At 45.3% G+C, this 18,562-nt stretch overlaps 1 protein-coding gene across 3 annotated transcripts in view; it reads right to left on the bottom strand.

Moving 5' to 3' along the window:
- Positions 1 to 18,562, bottom strand: part of GGCX (gamma-glutamyl carboxylase) — a 485,190-nt gene that overhangs the window by 404,474 nt on the left and 62,154 nt on the right. For all 3 annotated transcript variants that reach the window (XM_069619048.1, XM_069619047.1, XM_069619049.1), the window contains one exon: positions 13,882 to 14,103. In XM_069619048.1, the coding sequence (XP_069475149.1) occupies positions 13,882 to 14,103 (222 nt within the window). The remainder of the gene's footprint in view (positions 1 to 13,881; positions 14,104 to 18,562) is intronic.

The raw sequence follows: 18,562 nt of genomic DNA, 5'->3' as shown, positions 1-18,562 counted from the left end.
AATAAAGAGGGGTCCCTGTTGGGATCCCTATACAATTCACTCTTATCTGTCTCTTAGGGATCAAAGAACCCTGGGGGCCTGACCCATCTCCTGTTCTTAGCAATTTTATTTTGCAGTTGCAGCGCCCCACCCTACCCAGCAGGTTGGGGGGGTGCGGGCTCCTTGGGAACTGTCCATGGCCTAGGCCAGGAATGGATGCTCCCTGGCTTGGATTAGGGCAGAGAAACAGGGGCTACAGTAGAGTGCCTACAAACCGATTTGTTCAGTGAGATTTTATATCAATATCCAGACTTGGTCCTGTGTTCTCAGTTCCTGTTACTTAAAGACCATTTTGGAACAGTGGCAGTAGCGTCAACGTCCATTGAGCATTTTATCTTATTTTAGGTTCAGGTATTTCTCATCCCTGAAATGGCTCCTCTCTCATCTTCGGGCACCAGAGAGGTACATTAGGTGGCTGTTTGGAAGGTTTTCCAAAATCAGTTTTGCAGGCCACCCAATTAAGGTGAACAGTGAAGACACAGAGGTTAGCCAAACCCAATCAATGTAAGGTAGTTGAGCGACAAAGCTTCATCTCGGGAAGGGTGCGAGAGAGGTCTAGGGCTGCAATGAGTCCACACAGAGCAACACCAGAAAAATCAAGCTAGACAGTAAGTATTGTAAGGGTATTAAGAGGCAAGATACAGACAATGGACTTAACGATCAAAGCAAAATTCTTTATTCAACCAAATGTCAGGATGGTAGAAGGCCCATGTTGCCCTAATCTAAGGTGGGATTTCCCTACCTGCATGAAACTAAGGGAAGTCTGCGTCAAAGAGTTGAAAAAGTCTGTGTCCAAAACCTATCCTTGCCCTCACAACTAAAGCTAACAAAAGTGTAGGGTGTCAAAGTCAAAAGAAATAGTGTTCAACTCAAAGTTCTGAGCTTCTTTCGGCTTGCAGCTTCTTTTCAGCTTCCCTGCCCAAAGTATAATAAAGTTCCACAAAAAAGTCTCAGGATTATCTGTCTTCAGTTTAAGGTGATATAGATGCAAACCAGTTCTCGGGGTACCCTTCACCAAGTTGCAAGCAACACAGTACATAGAAAACAAAAAGATCTTGAGGCTTAGATCTCAAGACCACACAATGGAGCTCCTCAAGTCTCAGTGTTCCCTTCCCCAAGACCTTATCTTTATGATCACAATGTCTTTAAGTTTCCAATACGTAGGGCTCACTGGTCTAGGCACAGTTGTCCAACCAACTGGTCGACCCATCACAGGTCAAGCAACCAGGATCCCTGACTCTTGGTCTCTAGGCTTCGATGTGAGCCTTACAATCTTCTGGCTTTTCCTTATCAGCCTCGTACCTCTGCCATCAGTTGTTACACATCCTTTCCAGGCTTTGGCCTTGTTACTCTGCATTTATTCACAAAAGTTCTGTTAGGGGTGTTTTACTCACACCCACCCTTTTATGACTGTCACTCTTGTGCCGTCTTTTGTAATTTGTTTTTCTCTGGGCACTGGGAATATTCATTTGGTTCACTTGGTTTATTCCATTTAGCACTGAAAATGCTTCATTTCTGTGCTTCAGGTAATTCAATGTTCAATAAGCATTCAGGCCGCTTAATTGTAAAGCTTCATTCAGTGCGGCATTCAATATGCATTCGTTTTGCTGGTTTTTAAAGTGCCATTCACTTCAATATTCAACAGGTATTGGTTTCCCTTGATTTTTAAAGTTCAGTTCAGTTAGATATTTAATAAGCATTAGTTTCATTTGATTTTGAAAGTTTCCTTCAATTCGGCATTCAAGAAGCATTGTTCCATTCATTCGGTATGCCGTAAGCATTAATTTCATGTCATTGTAAGGTTCCATTCATTCGGTATTAAATATATGCTTGCAGGAGCGCCCCGGTGTACACACGTCTTCCCTGACACTCACCGGCTTGTGGCTTCTCCATTTTCGGTGCTTCCCGTTCCTTCTCCTGCACTGTGGAGATCGGGAAACGCGTCCTTTTCTGCTCCGCTCACCAGCCGTGTCTCTCTTCCCACACCGGCGACCGCAATGCTGTTTCCCGGACGTGGTAGCGTCCTCTTTACTTTGTGCTCTCCAGCAGCTCCTGCTGCTGCGCACAGGTCCCGGAAGCTCCCAGACGGGCAACTCTTACACGGCCCCCTTGCCATGGGCTGTGGAAGTCCTCTGGGCAGTTTGCCAGCGCCCTGGCTCCTCGTCCAGTCCCACCGGGACCTTCCGGGCCTCAGTCTTGCTCTCCGCTCTGCTCTACCAGTCTCCTTTTATACACCTGCAGCCGCTTGACAGGCTGCAGGTGTGGGTCTCTAATGAGATTTGCCTGACCATAATTACAGGGACATGCCCGATCCTTACAGCTCCCTGCAGGCATCATCGTCGTCACATTACCAAAGTGGTGAAAGTGTGTCGTGTTCCCGACTCTTACTTGCCTCTTCTTTGTCTCAATACGGTTAGGTGTTATATGTGGGGAAATTAGGGGAAACAGCTTTAGAATAATCTATAAAGATCAGGATAGGGTTTGCTTGAATTTCAACAGGATACAGGGAACACCAGGTCTCTCCTAAGGGTACCCCACACCCAGTTCCTAAGGCCCCTCCACTCAGGTGATCCTCTCTCGCTTCACCCCCAGGGTCAGGAACCAAGAGCAATGGCCTTTCCCTGGCCACCTGAGAAGAGGATCCAGGGGTCATAGGAGTGAATACCCTCAGGTTTCTCACAGTGTATAAATATATAATTATTGATCAGGCCTTTAGTTTACACACTAAGCATATACAAATCACAGGTTAGTATTGTCACACAGACCTATGTATTTTCCTCTAGGAGAAATAGAATTTCAAATGAATCAATTACCAGTGCAACACAGGTGAGTAGTCAGATGCATAAAGATGGAGAGAACTCTTAGAATCACCACAAATCAGTGTCCCCTAGACATTTATGAATGGAAAGGCGCAAAGCGAAAATCTTTCCCCAACAATGGCCATAAAAAGAAAGCAGAAGGAAAGCTGCTATGCTTTCACTTAATGAAGATTTGCAACCAGAGAGAACACGATACCTCAGGGCTGCTGTGCGCTTTAAAAATGCTAATAAATAAATCCTTCAGTTGTGCATATTTGCTGTTCCATAGTAGTAATCTTCAGTAACAGTCCTTTATCTCCATCAAGGAAATCGAATACTCAGGAGTGAGGCTTTTCCGATTTCCTTCTGTGGATAGAAACACCATATGGCTTGCCCCCCCCCACTGCTTCTCATTGCCTCAGGTGATAGACATCCCTATACTGTTGGGGGGTGCATTCCATAGCACTTGTGTGAGCTGCAGCATTCCAATGGACTTCAAATCCAAGGTAATTTGCGGCTTGACTTCTGCATCACACCTGCCCACCGAATGTCAGTTGTTTCCAGTGAACGTGGAGGACAAATACGACTTGCAAAGAAGTGGTACCGCTTATTAACACGATGCCATACTGTTTCACTTGTGTTTGTTCTTGTGCTCAACTCCAGACCCGATTTCTAATATCATTGTATATCAACCTTTTGGTTTGCTTCAGCCCTTAATTTTCAGTGACCCCATGATTCTGCTTGCTCGCCTGGACCCCTGACAATTGCTCCTGCCCACAGCCTGTTTCTTGATTGCTCTGGGAATGGTTTTCTGCCGTGAAGAATCCAGGAAATGTGGTCCCTTCTCCCCAAATGAGAGCCACCCCCTTTGGGACTAGAGAGGTGAGCCTGCTATACAAAACATTCCCTAGGGGACAGGGTAGGCAGGTTTTCACTAGGGTAGCGCCCCGCCCCCCGACCCCCACTTTAGGGGAAAAGGAATCACAAGGTGACAAGTTTGTAACATCTCAGTTAACAGCCAAGACCCAATTGTTAATTGGATACATGGGGGCTGAACACAATAATAATGTACAGGGGCCTTTAAATGTGCTTGGTTTGGCTGTTGACCCCACCGTGATGCCAGAAACCCAGAACTAATGCTGTTGCACACTCCTTGCAGAGAGGCACGTAAAAGGGCCGAGACCCTTGCCTGCAGGGGAAGAATCAGTCATGGTGAGGCGGCCAGCCTGAGCTAGGCCACCCACAGCGGAAGCCTACACTGTAGCGTGGAGCCAACCCATCCAGAAGGAAGCACTATGTCCAATACGTGGCGGGCAGAGGGATCGCAGAGCCCGTGCAACGCTAATGAGTCCAGGCGGACAGACAGCCCCAGGTATACAGGTCTCTGGCACATAGAGACTGGACCACCACACACGTGGCGCAGCATGCATGAATTCCGGGATGAAGAACCGCTGGAACGCAGCCTACGACCGAGAACCATGGTATTGCAGCAACCAGAGCAGCCACCTCTGCCCGACAAAGAATGATGCGGAAAAGCAGGTATGCATCTAATACAGAGGAGGGCGGCAAAGCTCCAAGAAGAGGCAAGGACAATACGAGACAGGCTAAAGAGCCAGAGGGCCCATGTGGGGCTACCAAAGACTTAAGAGGAATAAACACCCGGGAGGGCTGAACCTAAAACCAAGACCTCACAAGGGGGTACCAGAGACCGAATAGAAACACTGAGGAAGGGTGAACCTGAAATTAAGACCCCTGCAAGGGGGCAAGAGCTACCAGAGAATCAAAAGGTCTCTAGGGACAGAAAGCAAAGCCTGGGTAGAGAACTCAAGCTACTAGAGGAGGGTGGGAAATCACATTAAAACAAAACTGCCAAAAGGTCCATGCTGGAACAAAAATAAAAACTCATTCTTTCAAAAGGAACTAAAATGCCCTAGAGGGGTCAGCAAGAGATACCAGCTACAATGTGGATACTCTATAAATTCAAGTTTTGCATTTAAGGAACATGCTCTCTAGGTTAAGCAGGACTTTGGTGAGGGTGTCGGGAGTCTGTTTTTGTATAGAAAATCAAGGAACGTGTTTGAACTGCACATTTAGGTCAAGGCCTGAAACCTCAAATACCAAGAAGAGAATTTGAGCGACACTTCAGATGGGGGGGGTCAAGCACCAAACAGCATAAACCAAGAAGGGGTGAGTAAGAAACCAGTTCTCCAGGCTAAGTTATGTTTTCCTTATTGTTAATAGTAGAGTTATTCAGTAGTATAGAATAGCACTCGACAGAAGAGGCTTATTTGTGTAAGATGTCCTGACATCCACTAGTTTATCATTTGTTTTTAGAATAGGGAAATCATAGAATTTGGGATAGATGAGGGATTTTCTTTACTTTAATAAAACAGACACTTTGAAATATGTCTTTGTGTCTGTCCCCCATGTCTTGACTAAGCTATGTATAAAGTAGCGCTGCCCTCTAAAGGCCAGGGTAAATTTATTTAATCAAACAAACACCACACATTTAAATAGAATTCAAAGTTGGAAGGTTTTGGTTCCATTTGTAGCAACTGCAACAGTTGTAGTCTACTGAAAGAAACAGGACCACTTGCAAGCCTAATTGTTTGCAGATGTTGGTGAAGACTGCTGGCAAACAAAATTCCCTTGAGTGAGGAATTCGACCATCCGCACTGTGGGTGTGTGTTCACCTGGACTTTTAAAAAAAATGTTAGGAAATTGAATGATGGCAGATCAACCTCTGGAAAATGTATGGGGCTAACCTGCAGACATTTTCCTATGCTCAACGCACGGCATACATATAGACCTGTGTACTCTCGGTGGACACAGTCTACAGGCGCAGTCCTCCCAGTCATATTTAGTTGGAATGTGACAGCCAAGAGTACATCAAGGCATCTCAGAAGGGTGGGGGGCAAAAGCTTCCCCCTGCCATGGTCAGCCTAACTATCAAAGGCACCATGGATCCGCCCGGTCCTTTTGGGCAAGCACTGCAGAATGGTGGCAGCAATTAAACATAATTAGCATACTAATAGAGTATATTTCAAACAGGCCCACATGGCCTAGCTACGGAGCTGAACAAAAGTCAGGAAAACCCAAACAACCTTTGATATGCACTGTGTCAACCTGAAGCGAGCTCCCGCCTCTCATTATCAAGGGCAGTGACCTGTCATGTCTGGAATTATGTACTTACAGTAGACTACCCGCAGGGGGACCCCATTCAGAGGTACGAGTATGGGCTTTGGCGGTGACCAAATGTCTGGTCTCACCACAACTTCAAGGGAGACCTGCCGCTTTAATCAAGAACCACAAAGGGCCCAATTAACAAGATACCCTTTAATCCACAACAGACAGGTACATGGGTGGGACTTAGTATTACATGTTTTCACCCATTTACCTTTTCTGTTGCAAAGCACTCTGGTTATGACCTCATGCATACAGGAGATTGTTGATTGGGACCCAGGATTGGTGCATTAAGGTAGGCTTAGCCTACACCAATCACAGGGGCCCATTTGGCTTTAAAACAGAGTCAAGCCCCTATGTTGGCAGATCTGAAGACTTTGCAAGGAGTAACAAGAAAAACTTATTTGGACCCTGGCTGAAGGTAGTCTACCTTACAGCTTCTGCCAGTGAGGGAAGGCCAGGATTTCCAAGAGGGAAGCAGGATCCCTCCCCTAAACATACCCCAGGAAACAGAGGGAGATACTGAATCCAGAGGACCCTCCAAACAGCTCCAGAACTGGTACTCAGCCAGCACACAGCATGCCCTGCTGGGTTCTGCAGCAAGCTTCCTAGTTGGGAAGTGCAAGAGAGTCTCTGAACCAAACCCAGGACAAGTCCGGTGCCTGCAACACTCTCCTCAGCTTTGGGCCGTCAGCCTTAAAGGACGACACAAGCCCAGTGACAAAGCTAGGAGGAGTGCATCGACAAGCATCAACCAGCATCTGCCTTAAAGGACACTTTTGAGCCAGTCGAGCCCCTCAAGCTGCAACCGACTGCACCACTGACTATTACGCCGCAGGTGCTCACTCCGTCCGAGACGCCTCAACCAGGGCTTCAGACTCACCGAGCAGCACAAAGATTCCTGACCCTAAGCCACAGTGTAGGCCAGCCTGCAGCCGTCCGTCCAACCTCGCTCACCGAACTGCCTGCCACCCGATACCCGCAGCTGTCTTCAGTCTTGAAATCTTGTTGCAGAAGCTGCAAAGCGCTGGGAAACCGACTCTACACTGTCGAGCACCAAGAACCTCTACAAGCACAAGGTACATTGTAGTGCGGTCCCCCTGGTCCTTCTGAGAAGGCCCCTAGTGACATTGTATGACCCATTGCTCCCTTTGTGCTGAAACCAAGAATCCTCAAACTATTGAGATTAATTACTTTACCGACTACCCTCCTGCCAGTATCCAGAGTGCATCCCTTTTCCTTCTTGAAACTGTCTGTCCTCTACATTCCTTTACAGAGTGGGTTGCATTGTGTAGTGAGAAAGAACTGTCAGTTGAATAATAATAAAGTAGATATTTGTATACAACCTTGACTGGACAGTCCCTTTTATCATTCTGTAATAATTGTATATTCGCCGTGTTGCAACTAACCAACGATCCACGACCTCTCGCAGATAAGCCTGCTGTTCTGTCCACGTTACCAAAATTGGACATGGAGGTTTATAATTTGCTTGTGTTTGCAATCTGCTCGGAACCCTTCTGGTGCACTAGAGGTGTGGGGCTGATTCATGTTTTAGAAACAGATATTCATCCCTGGACCACTGGTGCCACGGAAGTTGATTTGTCACACCTTGAAACAAAGCATCCGCCACAGAAATGCAGATGTCCTGTCCTTTCAGAGGTGCAGGTCTGTGTGAACTCACCAGCAAATAGTTAATGCCAGTCTCCCATTGAAAAATAGTGTGGGTTTTAAAGAAAAATCTGGATTACGTCAAGCCCAGCCACATGAGGAGATAGATTAGTAAAACCAGATTTGGACAGTTTCCAACACATCCATATCTGTAAATTGGAACAAAAGTGGAGTACGGTCTGCACTTTCTAGCTGCGATAACATCCATTGTAACACTGCTACACATTTTCTTTTTTGGATCACTATGTAATAAAATAAAGTGTATCTTTTCAACTCCAGAGTTATACACTGTAGAGCTGATTTTATCTTTATGCTCTGAACTAATGATGCAAGAATGACAGAGGCCTTGGGTACCTTTTTAAATTGAGTTTATAACCTCAAATCTTCTGACTCAATAGGCATATTATTTTTGTGTGAAATGTTAACGGTATTCCCTGTAAAACTATTTATTGCTTATATGTATTATAATGGCATTTTATTGCTGTATGATATATTGCTCTGCGAGTTACAGCTGCATCGCTGAATACACGTGCAGATAGATAGTATTCATGTAAGCCATCTAAGAAGGACAAATGGCTGCTTCATGGTCTTGTGACATGAGACTTGTTCTCTTCCCCAGCCACCAGGTCTTTCAGAGGTACGTCGGTTTCCAGGTCCACATTGTAGAAACAACATTTAAAACAGATCATTAGGGCACCAACAAATCTATAGAAGATACATACAAGTTTGTGTAACGAGATGAAGTATTATTTTGGAAAGAGCACTTAGGTTACTAACCAACACTAAGATGAATGACCTGATGAAGAGCCGGGAGCTCAATACACTTGTTAGCAAATGGTAAAATGGGTACACACCAAAAATAATTCTAACTAATACAACCTTTTATTTGGAATGGAATAAGGAGATGTTCCCTTTTATTTAATAGATTGAGCACAAACCCAGTACCCAATATGTTTTTGTATTTGGATATTTTGACAGTATATTATGTGAGGTGAATTTTATTGTGTCTTAGTCCAACTTTACTTTGGTACCAGCCTATCCTCAGAGCCCAACTGCTCCTCCGCACTAGCAATTGTGTGAGTTGGGACAAATTGCATGGACAGCCTGCCATTTCACTAAGGAGAAGTCTTCCTACACAACTCCAATTGGAAATGGGGAGGAGCCACAAAGGGAACACAACAGTGAGGTTGCCATTCACGTATGCTCAACACCAAGCTTGCACAAACACATGGAAACAAAGCGTCCCTTGACAGAACTACATTTGGTTAATGGTGCAGCAACACCAGCTCCTTACCCAACCTCGAAAAGCCAGGCAGTGTTGTGGGCCAGGGAGGCAAAGAAGGTGCAGATGCTGACAACACTGGCCATTGTGGTGGGAGAGGAAGGTGATTGGGAACCCAGTAGGGGATAGGGCATGATCAAGAACAGGAGATGGAGAATGACTGACTTGGAGAGCCATTGGCTCAGGAAGTACCACTGCAGAAGAATGAAAAGGGTCCATTTAGGATTTCGGGACAAAACGGCACACTCTGGTCATGTCCTGCCTCTTGTTTGTGCAGAAGGGACCTCTATGCTGCAAGAGGTTAGGCACACACTGCACACAATACTTTGAGATTGTGCATGAGTGAAGCATGATATAGGTGCCATTTGCGTCCGCTGAATAGTGGAGGTGACAGCCCACCACCTAAAGCAGGTTGGTCCTGCACTCATCATGCCAAGGAAGTTACTCCTAAAGGTCTCGGGTCTACTTTGACTATCAAATAACCATGACATCCACAACATGCACATCTCAAGTGCCAGACTACAACCTGCAGGATTTGATGGCCCAAGCCCGTCAGCCAAGTCTCGAAGGAGCAAGTGGCAAAAGCATGTATGGAATGAATACAACTAGATGCTGCCTAGACAACCACGACCCCCAAAAGTATCCATTGCCTTTACGGAACACAATTGTTGAGAGGATGATGTCTGCAAGGGGATGACCATGTTGTATATGTCTCTGCAGTGGTGCCTCTGGGAGCCTTAGCCAAGTAACTAGTCTAATCTCCCACTATTCCCTGTGGTCATGGCAGGAGAAATAGGTGCAGCCATGAGACTTTATTGAACTGTGTAGAGTGGCAATGCATGGTCTGTTACCCAATTTCCTTGCTCAGTTGCATCTGTGACTTCCATACTGCTTTGCAGGAGGATACATGGAATACACCCAATGTGTCTCCTCTGGCTTGTTGCTTGAGCAGGTGCATGATCGAATAGGGCAGTGAACAGACATGGCATGCAGTGTTCTCTTTCTTGGTGTGGGATCGGCCGCTACGGTTCAGGAGGTTTTGTACAAGGCACTCAGACATAATTTCTGCTATTAATGCTCCATGCCAGTGGTTTGCACTTACAGAACTGTGTGCCCTAGACACTATTTTGGACAGAAACAATGCCTGCAATGATTTAGTAAGCTGCAGCATCTGCTCTATCAGTTGCAGCACATGACATTGTATGGATTCATAGAGGTTACACAGTGGCATTAAATGTGCAGTAGTTGGAGGTGTTGTGATGTAGGTCATGTCTACTGTTCTGGGTGGACAGGGATTGCTCTTAAAGTTGTGATGAATCCAATGTAGTCATCACCAATTCCCTGGCGGTACCCTCCTCCCATGTGGCCAGGGGATGGCAACCGCTACCTGATCCGGACCCTGGGGGCGACTATTTAAGGGTGGATCACATGGGAGGAGACAGCCTCAGGGGAGATGTCATGGCTTCACTGTAGGAGACAGGGTATCCCCCATTTGCCGTAGAGATGACCCATACTTAATACCCTTATGGCCTATTGCCATACATATACACCCCCTTTTAGGGAAACTAGAGAAACCTTTTCCCAAAGCTCTGTAGATCAGGCCTCCATTCCAGTACCAATTAGTCACCATATAGAACTGGTATATCATCGAGAAATGTTGAAAGTGATTTTACAATTAAGCTACATCATCTGACAACAATCGACTTCTTGGCCCAGAATCATCCAAATACTGGGACGAGGAGGAAAGAAATAGCAATGCAGAACAAAAGTAGCCCCAGGCACAAGGGGCGTTCTAGTTGTTTTCAAAGTGCACCTGTATGTAGGAGAAGACCAGAGACTAAGGCAATGCAGCTTCTGCTTAGAATAAGACGTGTCCTTCTTTCCCAAAGCTTGTGAGGCCTGGAAGCACGAATCGTTGTTGCAGAGCCGAACGGCTCACCAGAAGGGGGAACGAGAAATGCTGTGGGTCACGCCGGAGACAGGCGAGGAGGCAGTTGAAAACTCCTAGGCGTGCGGCAACCACAGAAAGCAATGTTTCACCTATTGAGACCTGTATTGAGGCAGAGCTGCAGGAGACTCTGGAATTAAGTGAGAGCAGTCCAGAGGCAAAGTAGTTGGTACACATTTGTTGCTTGAGCATGAATGGGTCAAGGAACACCGGCAAGGGCCAGTGAGTCAGCCCAGACACTCTGGGAACCCCAAGGGCATTTCAGCGACCGTGCCAAATACGAACTGTAATAATTAAAGCTACAGAGGGAGACAAAGTAAAGAGACTGAATGAGAAACAAGACCCTAAACAAAATATGATTGCATGGAATACAAAAATGTGGGGAAGCCAAACCGGAATGATGCATCAAGAAGAACAGCGTGACGTTACAAGAAGTGCTGGCAGGAGAGTAAACCAGGCAGCTACAATTATATATGAATGCAAGAAGCCCTGGCAGGAGAGTATACCAGGCAATGATAAGTGGGGATACAAGTAGTCCTGACAGGAAGTACACCAGGCCAACATAAGTGAATGTGAAATCCTGGCAGGGGAGTATACCAGGCAAGTGCAAGTATACAAGAAGTCAAAATAGAAAATACATGTTAATATAAGACGTCCTGACAGGAGAGTACACCAGGCAATGAATAGTGTGAATACAAGTAGACCTAGCAGGAAAGTACACCAGGTAAACACAAGTGAATGAGAAGTCCTGGCAAGAGATTATACCAGGCAGTTGCAAGTCTACAAAGAAGAAATATACAACTGTTTTCCAGATAAAAAGGAACTTGCTGAAAGAAGTGGAATTACACAGCTAAGCCACTTTGAAGATAATAACAGTATTGTTGTGGCCAAGAAAGCAACAAAGAACTGTTTGACCAAGAATCATTTTGTATTAAGGAGAAATCCAGGGAAGGGAGCCACCCTCTGGAGAACTTGTGCTAGAGCTGTTTAGTCTTCATTTACAAACTCTTTTGCAATCACCTAAGTTTAAAGACATTTCCCTTTTCACCTTATAGTTTAGTTTATAGTGTGAGGGTCAGAATAGAACCTTTGGACACAAGGATGGTTTTGATTTTAACATCCGACACAGACAATTCCTTAGCTTTTGATTTTAGGTAGGGAAATTCCTCTTATAGCAGTGTCCGAGAGGCCTTTTCCCAAACTTTTTTTTGTCAACAAAAGTCTTTAACGCAAAAACATAAATAACTTGTGTCCGAGTTTCATTCCTGACTCTCACAGGGTGGAGTGGATCACTCTTGCAGTAGTTTCCTTGTGATGTACATAATGGCATTCCTGATGCCATGAAAGGACTATCATGCATTGTTTGTCAGATTTTGCAGTAATCTAACACAGTTCAAGTTAATGCTTAATTGTCCCTCGTGTATCAGTTACAATAGTGTGTTTCTGTGTATTCTCCCATTTTCCTTGTGCATTACAGAGATGCGATTTGTTTTATTGATAGATCAGTGTTTTTCCTTGTACTGCTGCTGTATTGATGGTAATTTTTCTTGTATTAAAACAGCCTTTGTACTGCACATTACAGGTGTTTATTGGTCATCAAGTCACTTATGTCTTACCTTTCGGGTACTTGTTTCCGTCTGTGCTAATTTGGTGAACCTGCTTTGAGGAAAATTCATGTTTTAGTGCCGCGTGTGTGCACAGCATGGGAGAAGGCGTTCAGTGTTCGCAGTTTATACTGCCTGTTCAATGCACTTGATTGCCTAAATGATTTTGTGCTGTGTTCAGGTTTACATTGATAAGGCAGGTGGTAGTCACAGGACTCTGAGCTTGTAGGTGTTTGCAGACTACTCCTTGATAGCAGGTGGATTTCTGCTTTCCTCAATTCAGTAATCATTTAGCAATTGGATTTATTTTGGACTTTGCCTGTCACACACATTAACCGATTTGTAGCTGCACATGTGGTCATATTTCAGTCGTTTTCAAAGGCCATACAAAGAAAACATGAATCCTAGGCATCATTTAGATCAACAACCTGTACGGGCAAAGGATGCTAACTTGGCCTGCGTTAATAAGGTTAATAAGGTTTAACCCCCCCTGAAGGTCCAAGGGGTTTCACACCCCGATGATTGATTATTTGATGTTTTAATGTAAACATGGTCAAACATCAAAGAATCAAGGATCAGTGTGTGAAAACCATTGACTCTTCAGGGGTTAAACCTTATCCCAATGCATCTCCACCCATTTCAATACAACACAGAACTGTGCAATCTAGAGTCATGATTTTTAATAAAATGAATGTGAAATTTTTGACTCCGTCCAGATAGTTTCTTGAAGATAGTTTCCTAATTCAATTGCACTAATAAATAGGAACAATTAAGGATCATCTAGTTTTCCCTGATCTGTAATCACGTGGATGCTTCAATATAGACAACCTAAAAAGAAACAATAGTCAGTTTCCATAATAAGACAATAACAGCATCCCGATTTTACTAATCCTGGCTTTCACAGTCAGAGGAAAGTCAGGTTCAGAAGCTCCGAACTAAGGACTTTGCCATTTCCATAATACGTGTTAGTAGGGGGCAAGAGTTCATGTTGCAAGTTACTAGACAGCCATAAGAAAGTCACTTGCCACCTCAATTCTATACATACAGACAGCACAAAGTATTTACTTGCCAAGAGTCAACTATCACTAGCCAATAGCTACTGGGAAGTGCACATTTTGCACTGCGTTTCAATATCTGGCGCAGTCACAGATGATACATTGTTGCTGGATGCAGTACCAAAGTTCAAAATCAAGAAGACTTCCCCTATAAAATGATTACCTTACTATAATCAGTTCGCTGGTGAATGTATACAAAATTTGATTTGGATAAAAAAAAAAGGGGCCTGGTCTTAGGTGAAAAGAGGAAATAAAAGATTTTCAGTCTCAGGACATGTCCCACTCTCATGCAGGTATAACATACCAAACAGGAACCGGAAGACCCCCAGGGATGCTGGGTCGGTAGGCCTGTTCATCATACAGACAAACCGCTTCCAGCTCGATAGGTCCGCCAACTCAAACCCGAACAGCCGCCTCATCCTGCTCAGTTCCTCCGTTTTGGGCACCTTGACAGGCTCTGGTTGTTTCGTCTGGCCATCAATACGAGATTTCTGCTTACGTGCAGGTGTTGACTCCGCCAAGAGGGCTGTTGGACAGAAAGACAAATGTAGTGTATCCGCTGTCAAAAGTTGAATCATAATACAAGTGTGGGTGTTACAATAAGATATGGTAAATTAGCTGGAAGAAAAAGATGCTGAAGCTATCATATTTTGTGTGATATTTTTCTTAAATAATTGTCTAATGGAGCAGCTGCCCAGTATACTAAGCAGGCTGCAAAACTGCAAACACCATGGGGTTCTAAAATGAGCTTTGGGAGCGCTGCGCAAGACAACAAATGCACTGAAACAGAGAGGCAAGCAGATCTTGTTTAAGTCAGTGCAGCAGTGGTAGTAAACCAACTGAAGCCCCGTTATTAAAAAGAAAGCACCAACCCACCCACAGGAGGATGGGCGCTTTCCTAATGCCGAGTTGGGTTGGGAACAGTGTGCTGCAGCAAACATGGTCAAGTAAAGGCCTTTCATTTATGCATGCAAGTGCTGCAGTGTACCTCTTGGGGCCATCCCTCCCTTCATCATCCTACCTTGACCCCAGAGCTCTGAACCATCCCACCCCCGATCCCCCACCACAGAGTGCTGTGGCTGCTCTGCCTGACTCAATATGGTGAGCACAGAGGCGGCAGTCAGTAACGCAAGGGAGCAGGAGAATCTAGTATTTCACCTGGGTGCCATCTGTGTCAGAACCATCACCACTTCAGTAGGAGAGGCAGTGTGAGGAGCCTATGACAGTGATCTCCAGGCTCATTGGCTGCACGACAGAGTATGACTGGCCCTGCTTTGGAACATTCAAACACTCCTTCCAATTTGATTGATTTTATTTTGTAATTTCCCTTCCCCTTACTTAGCCCCATATAATCACAGCCACAGCTGGGGTAAGAATTTCAAGTGGCAAGCTACTAGCCAGCTATAAAAAGTAACTTGCCTCCTCCGTTCTCCACATTTGCACAGCACACCATTCATTACTCACCAAGAGTGCATCACTCGGCAATGACTAGTAGCGAGTGCACATTTTGAGGCCACATCACAGTGCTCAAGGACCTTTTAATAATGAAGACAGTCGGAATTGCTCTGTTTCAAATATCCTGAACATGGTAAACTTGTTGCATCCTAAACTGAAAGGATATTACCCAACAAAGAGGCCGCAGGCACAAGGTATAAAAGGTCTTCTTTATTGTTAAGTTACAAATGACCATCAGGTTCAGTTAGAAGTCATCAGATTCATTAGTTCATGGAGCACGCACTGGGCCATCCCGATAGGCAGGCATTCAGGGGGCTGATAGTAGAACAGTCATGCTTAACATACACCTCAGGTTCCATACATTAGCAGCCCTCAAAACGTGCACTCGCCACTACCAATTGGTAAGAAACTGTGTGCATCTAGGGAACTTAGGGGGTGAGTGTCTTTGCCTGGCTAGTACCCGGTAACTTGAAGTTTAGACCCCTGTATCAACCCTTTCGCCACAATCACGCAACCACTCACAGGTGTATGCATGAAAGATACTACAAAACAGATTTTTTCATTAAGGAACTGATCTTCTTAACTGCATTTTGTTCGTTAGTGACTGGTGTACACACATTTGCATCACTAGTGGCACAGCCTGCTCTTGACCCTCCCTCCTGTGAATTTACACCTCTTTCCACCAGCACACTCATACACATTCTCACTCCATCCTTTACCTGTGGATTCCATGCATCCTTGTACATGATACTTCTACCCCACCTCCCCACTCTGATCTCCCAGCCAATGGAAATTATTTCCCCTCATCTCCAATGACCCTTAAGTCGCTCTGCTTACATCTACTCTAACTTCTTACACTGCACCGCTTTCATCTGCCTGCTGGGTGCACCCCTCCCACTTCAACCCACCCCATGCCGCCAAACTCAAATTAGGGCTCTGGAATGCCCAATCCCTCTGCAACAAGACTTGCTGCTTAAGCACACATTTCATCTGGATTACCACCACCCCAAAACGCAGCCAGACTAGCAGCCCTTCACACACATGCAGGTACATACACTCACTTATCCGATTGGCATGTTGGCGTGGTGCTCCTGATCTGTAAAGACACCCAATGTACCCTCCCCACCCCCACAACCTCTTTCCATCTTGGTCTGAAAACTCAAGTGCTCAGATTCTTGCTCCTCCTCCACTCGCGATAATTGTTTCCTCTCAGCCCCATGGAACACTGAACAACTTTTCCATGACTACTTCTAACCAGAATTTCTGCCCAATGAAGACTTGGCCATACATAAACCACTCCAACATTACTAGGGCCTCATCTTCAGCTTGACTTCCTCCTCTCCTCGCATCACAATCAATTCAGGTCCTTCCTTCCCGGTGTTCTCTTCAACCAAGCACTTGCTGCTCCTTTGGAGTAGCACTATCCTGCTCCTGCCTCAACTTCTACAGCCTCAACCATGGATATCCTAGGCCATGCGACAGCTAAGAACCAATATGGGCCTTAATTTACTTAGCACTCCTTCCTACAAGACATCTACACTCCATCTGCCCAGAACACAACTGCTCCTGTTATGACAGTCTGACTTCCTCCCTCACCCATTAGCAATCCAATACATCCAGGCGATGCTATCCTCAACTAACATCCCTCTTCATTCCTTCATCTCGCTCTGATGAGTTTGCCTCTACTTGAATACAAAAATGCACCAAATCAATGACACCCTAACTACTTTCCTTTTGCTCCTTCCTTCTCCATGGCCCACTCTCAGCCCCTCCGTTCCCTCAGAGTTCTCCCCACCAATACAACTGAACTGGCACCCATTAAACTGTACACCAAACCTACTGCTCCTAATGTCCACATTGGCAACGCAGGCCATTAAGGAATTGGCATCTGCAACCTCTCCCACCCTAACTGTTTCCAGTTATTTGGTGTCTTACATTCCTGATAAAGAGGGGGCCACCGCCTTACCACTCATTAAAAACATCTGGAATTAACAACCTTGTCAACTACTAGCTCACCTCCCTTCTGCCACACCATTTTAAAATTGCAGCGTGTGTGGAGCTGACTGCCAGTTACCCGAAAACACAGGGATTCAGTGATTCACCTTCAGTCTGAGTTTCGTGTTCATCACTTTCATTCCATAAAAACGGTGCCCACCCATGCCTAGAACTTCAGCTCCAATGCAAACCACCAACTATGCTTACTGATCTCTCTGCAGCATTCAACAATGTCGACCACTCCTTTCCTTTGGACTCTCCCTTTCCTTTGGACTCTCAACTCAGCTCCTAGGCCGCTGCCATCACTTCCTACTTAACTGGTTGCTCCTTTTTTAATTGTTTGGTCTGTGCTTGGCCCCATCCTATTCAGACTCTAGACCTTGCCTTCAGGAAAACACACGATTTGCTTACTAGGCTCTATTTAAGAAAGTATGGGCAAGATGCACACAAAAATAAATTATATTTAGCGTTCCAAATCATAGTTCGAAATTGCTGGGAGTCTAGAGCTATTTTGCTCCTGCTTCTAGCCTAGGAAAGGGTGTCTATCTTGAAGTCAACAGCTACCAGGAGCTACTTTTGGCTCCCAAGGCCAACTGGTGCCTTACAAATACGCATATATGACATTAACTGAGTATTGGAGAATGTTAATAAAGAAGAATCACAGAACACATCTATTATACAAATAAACATAATAGGCAAAACGTTATAATGTGCATCTTATGTGGAAGATAGTTTTATTGGGCTCTGGGTACCTGCTCCTGGTTGCCCAGCAGTAGCTCCTGCCTACTGGGGGTGATGCCTGCAGCAGGAGCTGGTTTTAGCTCCTGCTCACCAAATCTCAATTTTGAACCCTGCAAAGGAGCTTCCGAATCAGTTTAGGACATTATGAAATTTCCCCAGCAACGGCCTGGCAGAATAAGGCTATGAGCAGCCTGGTCGGTTATTGTGAATTGGCCCTGTCCAAGGGAGTGTCCTGATCCAAGTAAGGTCTGAACTTCCTCTCCCCCAATGAGAGGATTCATTGGTTTTAGGGCTGGCCGATAAGGACCAAATGTTTAAAGGATAGTTCCGGGACTTTTTTTTTATTGTCCCTACGGGTCGGCCATGTGTTTGTAAGCATAAATCGGTAGATCGTAGGAAACTTTCCTATGGACCTTACCCGACTTTTCGCCCATTATCGCACTCGAAATCAGCCTCCATTTTGTGATAATCCTATCATTCCGCCGCATCGACCTGGCTCACCTGCCTTTGCGGCACTAAATCAAATCCCCCGCCCCTGAAACAGACTTTATCAAAACATTCATATTCCCCGCCTCTATCCGTGACGTGACTGAGCTGCGTAGGCAAACGCGCCCAGGCGTCTTCTACGCGACTCCACACAGACCCCGGAAATCAACACAGATCAGCTCACAATACAGCGCACCACAATTCGGAATATGAAACTGTACTTTGAAATCAAACCGCAAGATTGTAAATGTGGTAAAGTACATTTATTTGACATCAAATGTTTAGAGAATATTCAGCGATTTGCATTT

The sequence above is a fragment of the Ambystoma mexicanum genome, chromosome 10 (genome assembly GCF_040938575.1).
Source record: "Ambystoma mexicanum isolate Mex_15411 chromosome 10, UKY_AmexF1_1, whole genome shotgun sequence".
Classification (NCBI taxonomy): Eukaryota; Metazoa; Chordata; class Amphibia; order Caudata; family Ambystomatidae; genus Ambystoma; species Ambystoma mexicanum.
Note: the sequence above shows the minus strand (reverse complement) of the source record. Positions and strands in the feature narration are given on the sequence as shown.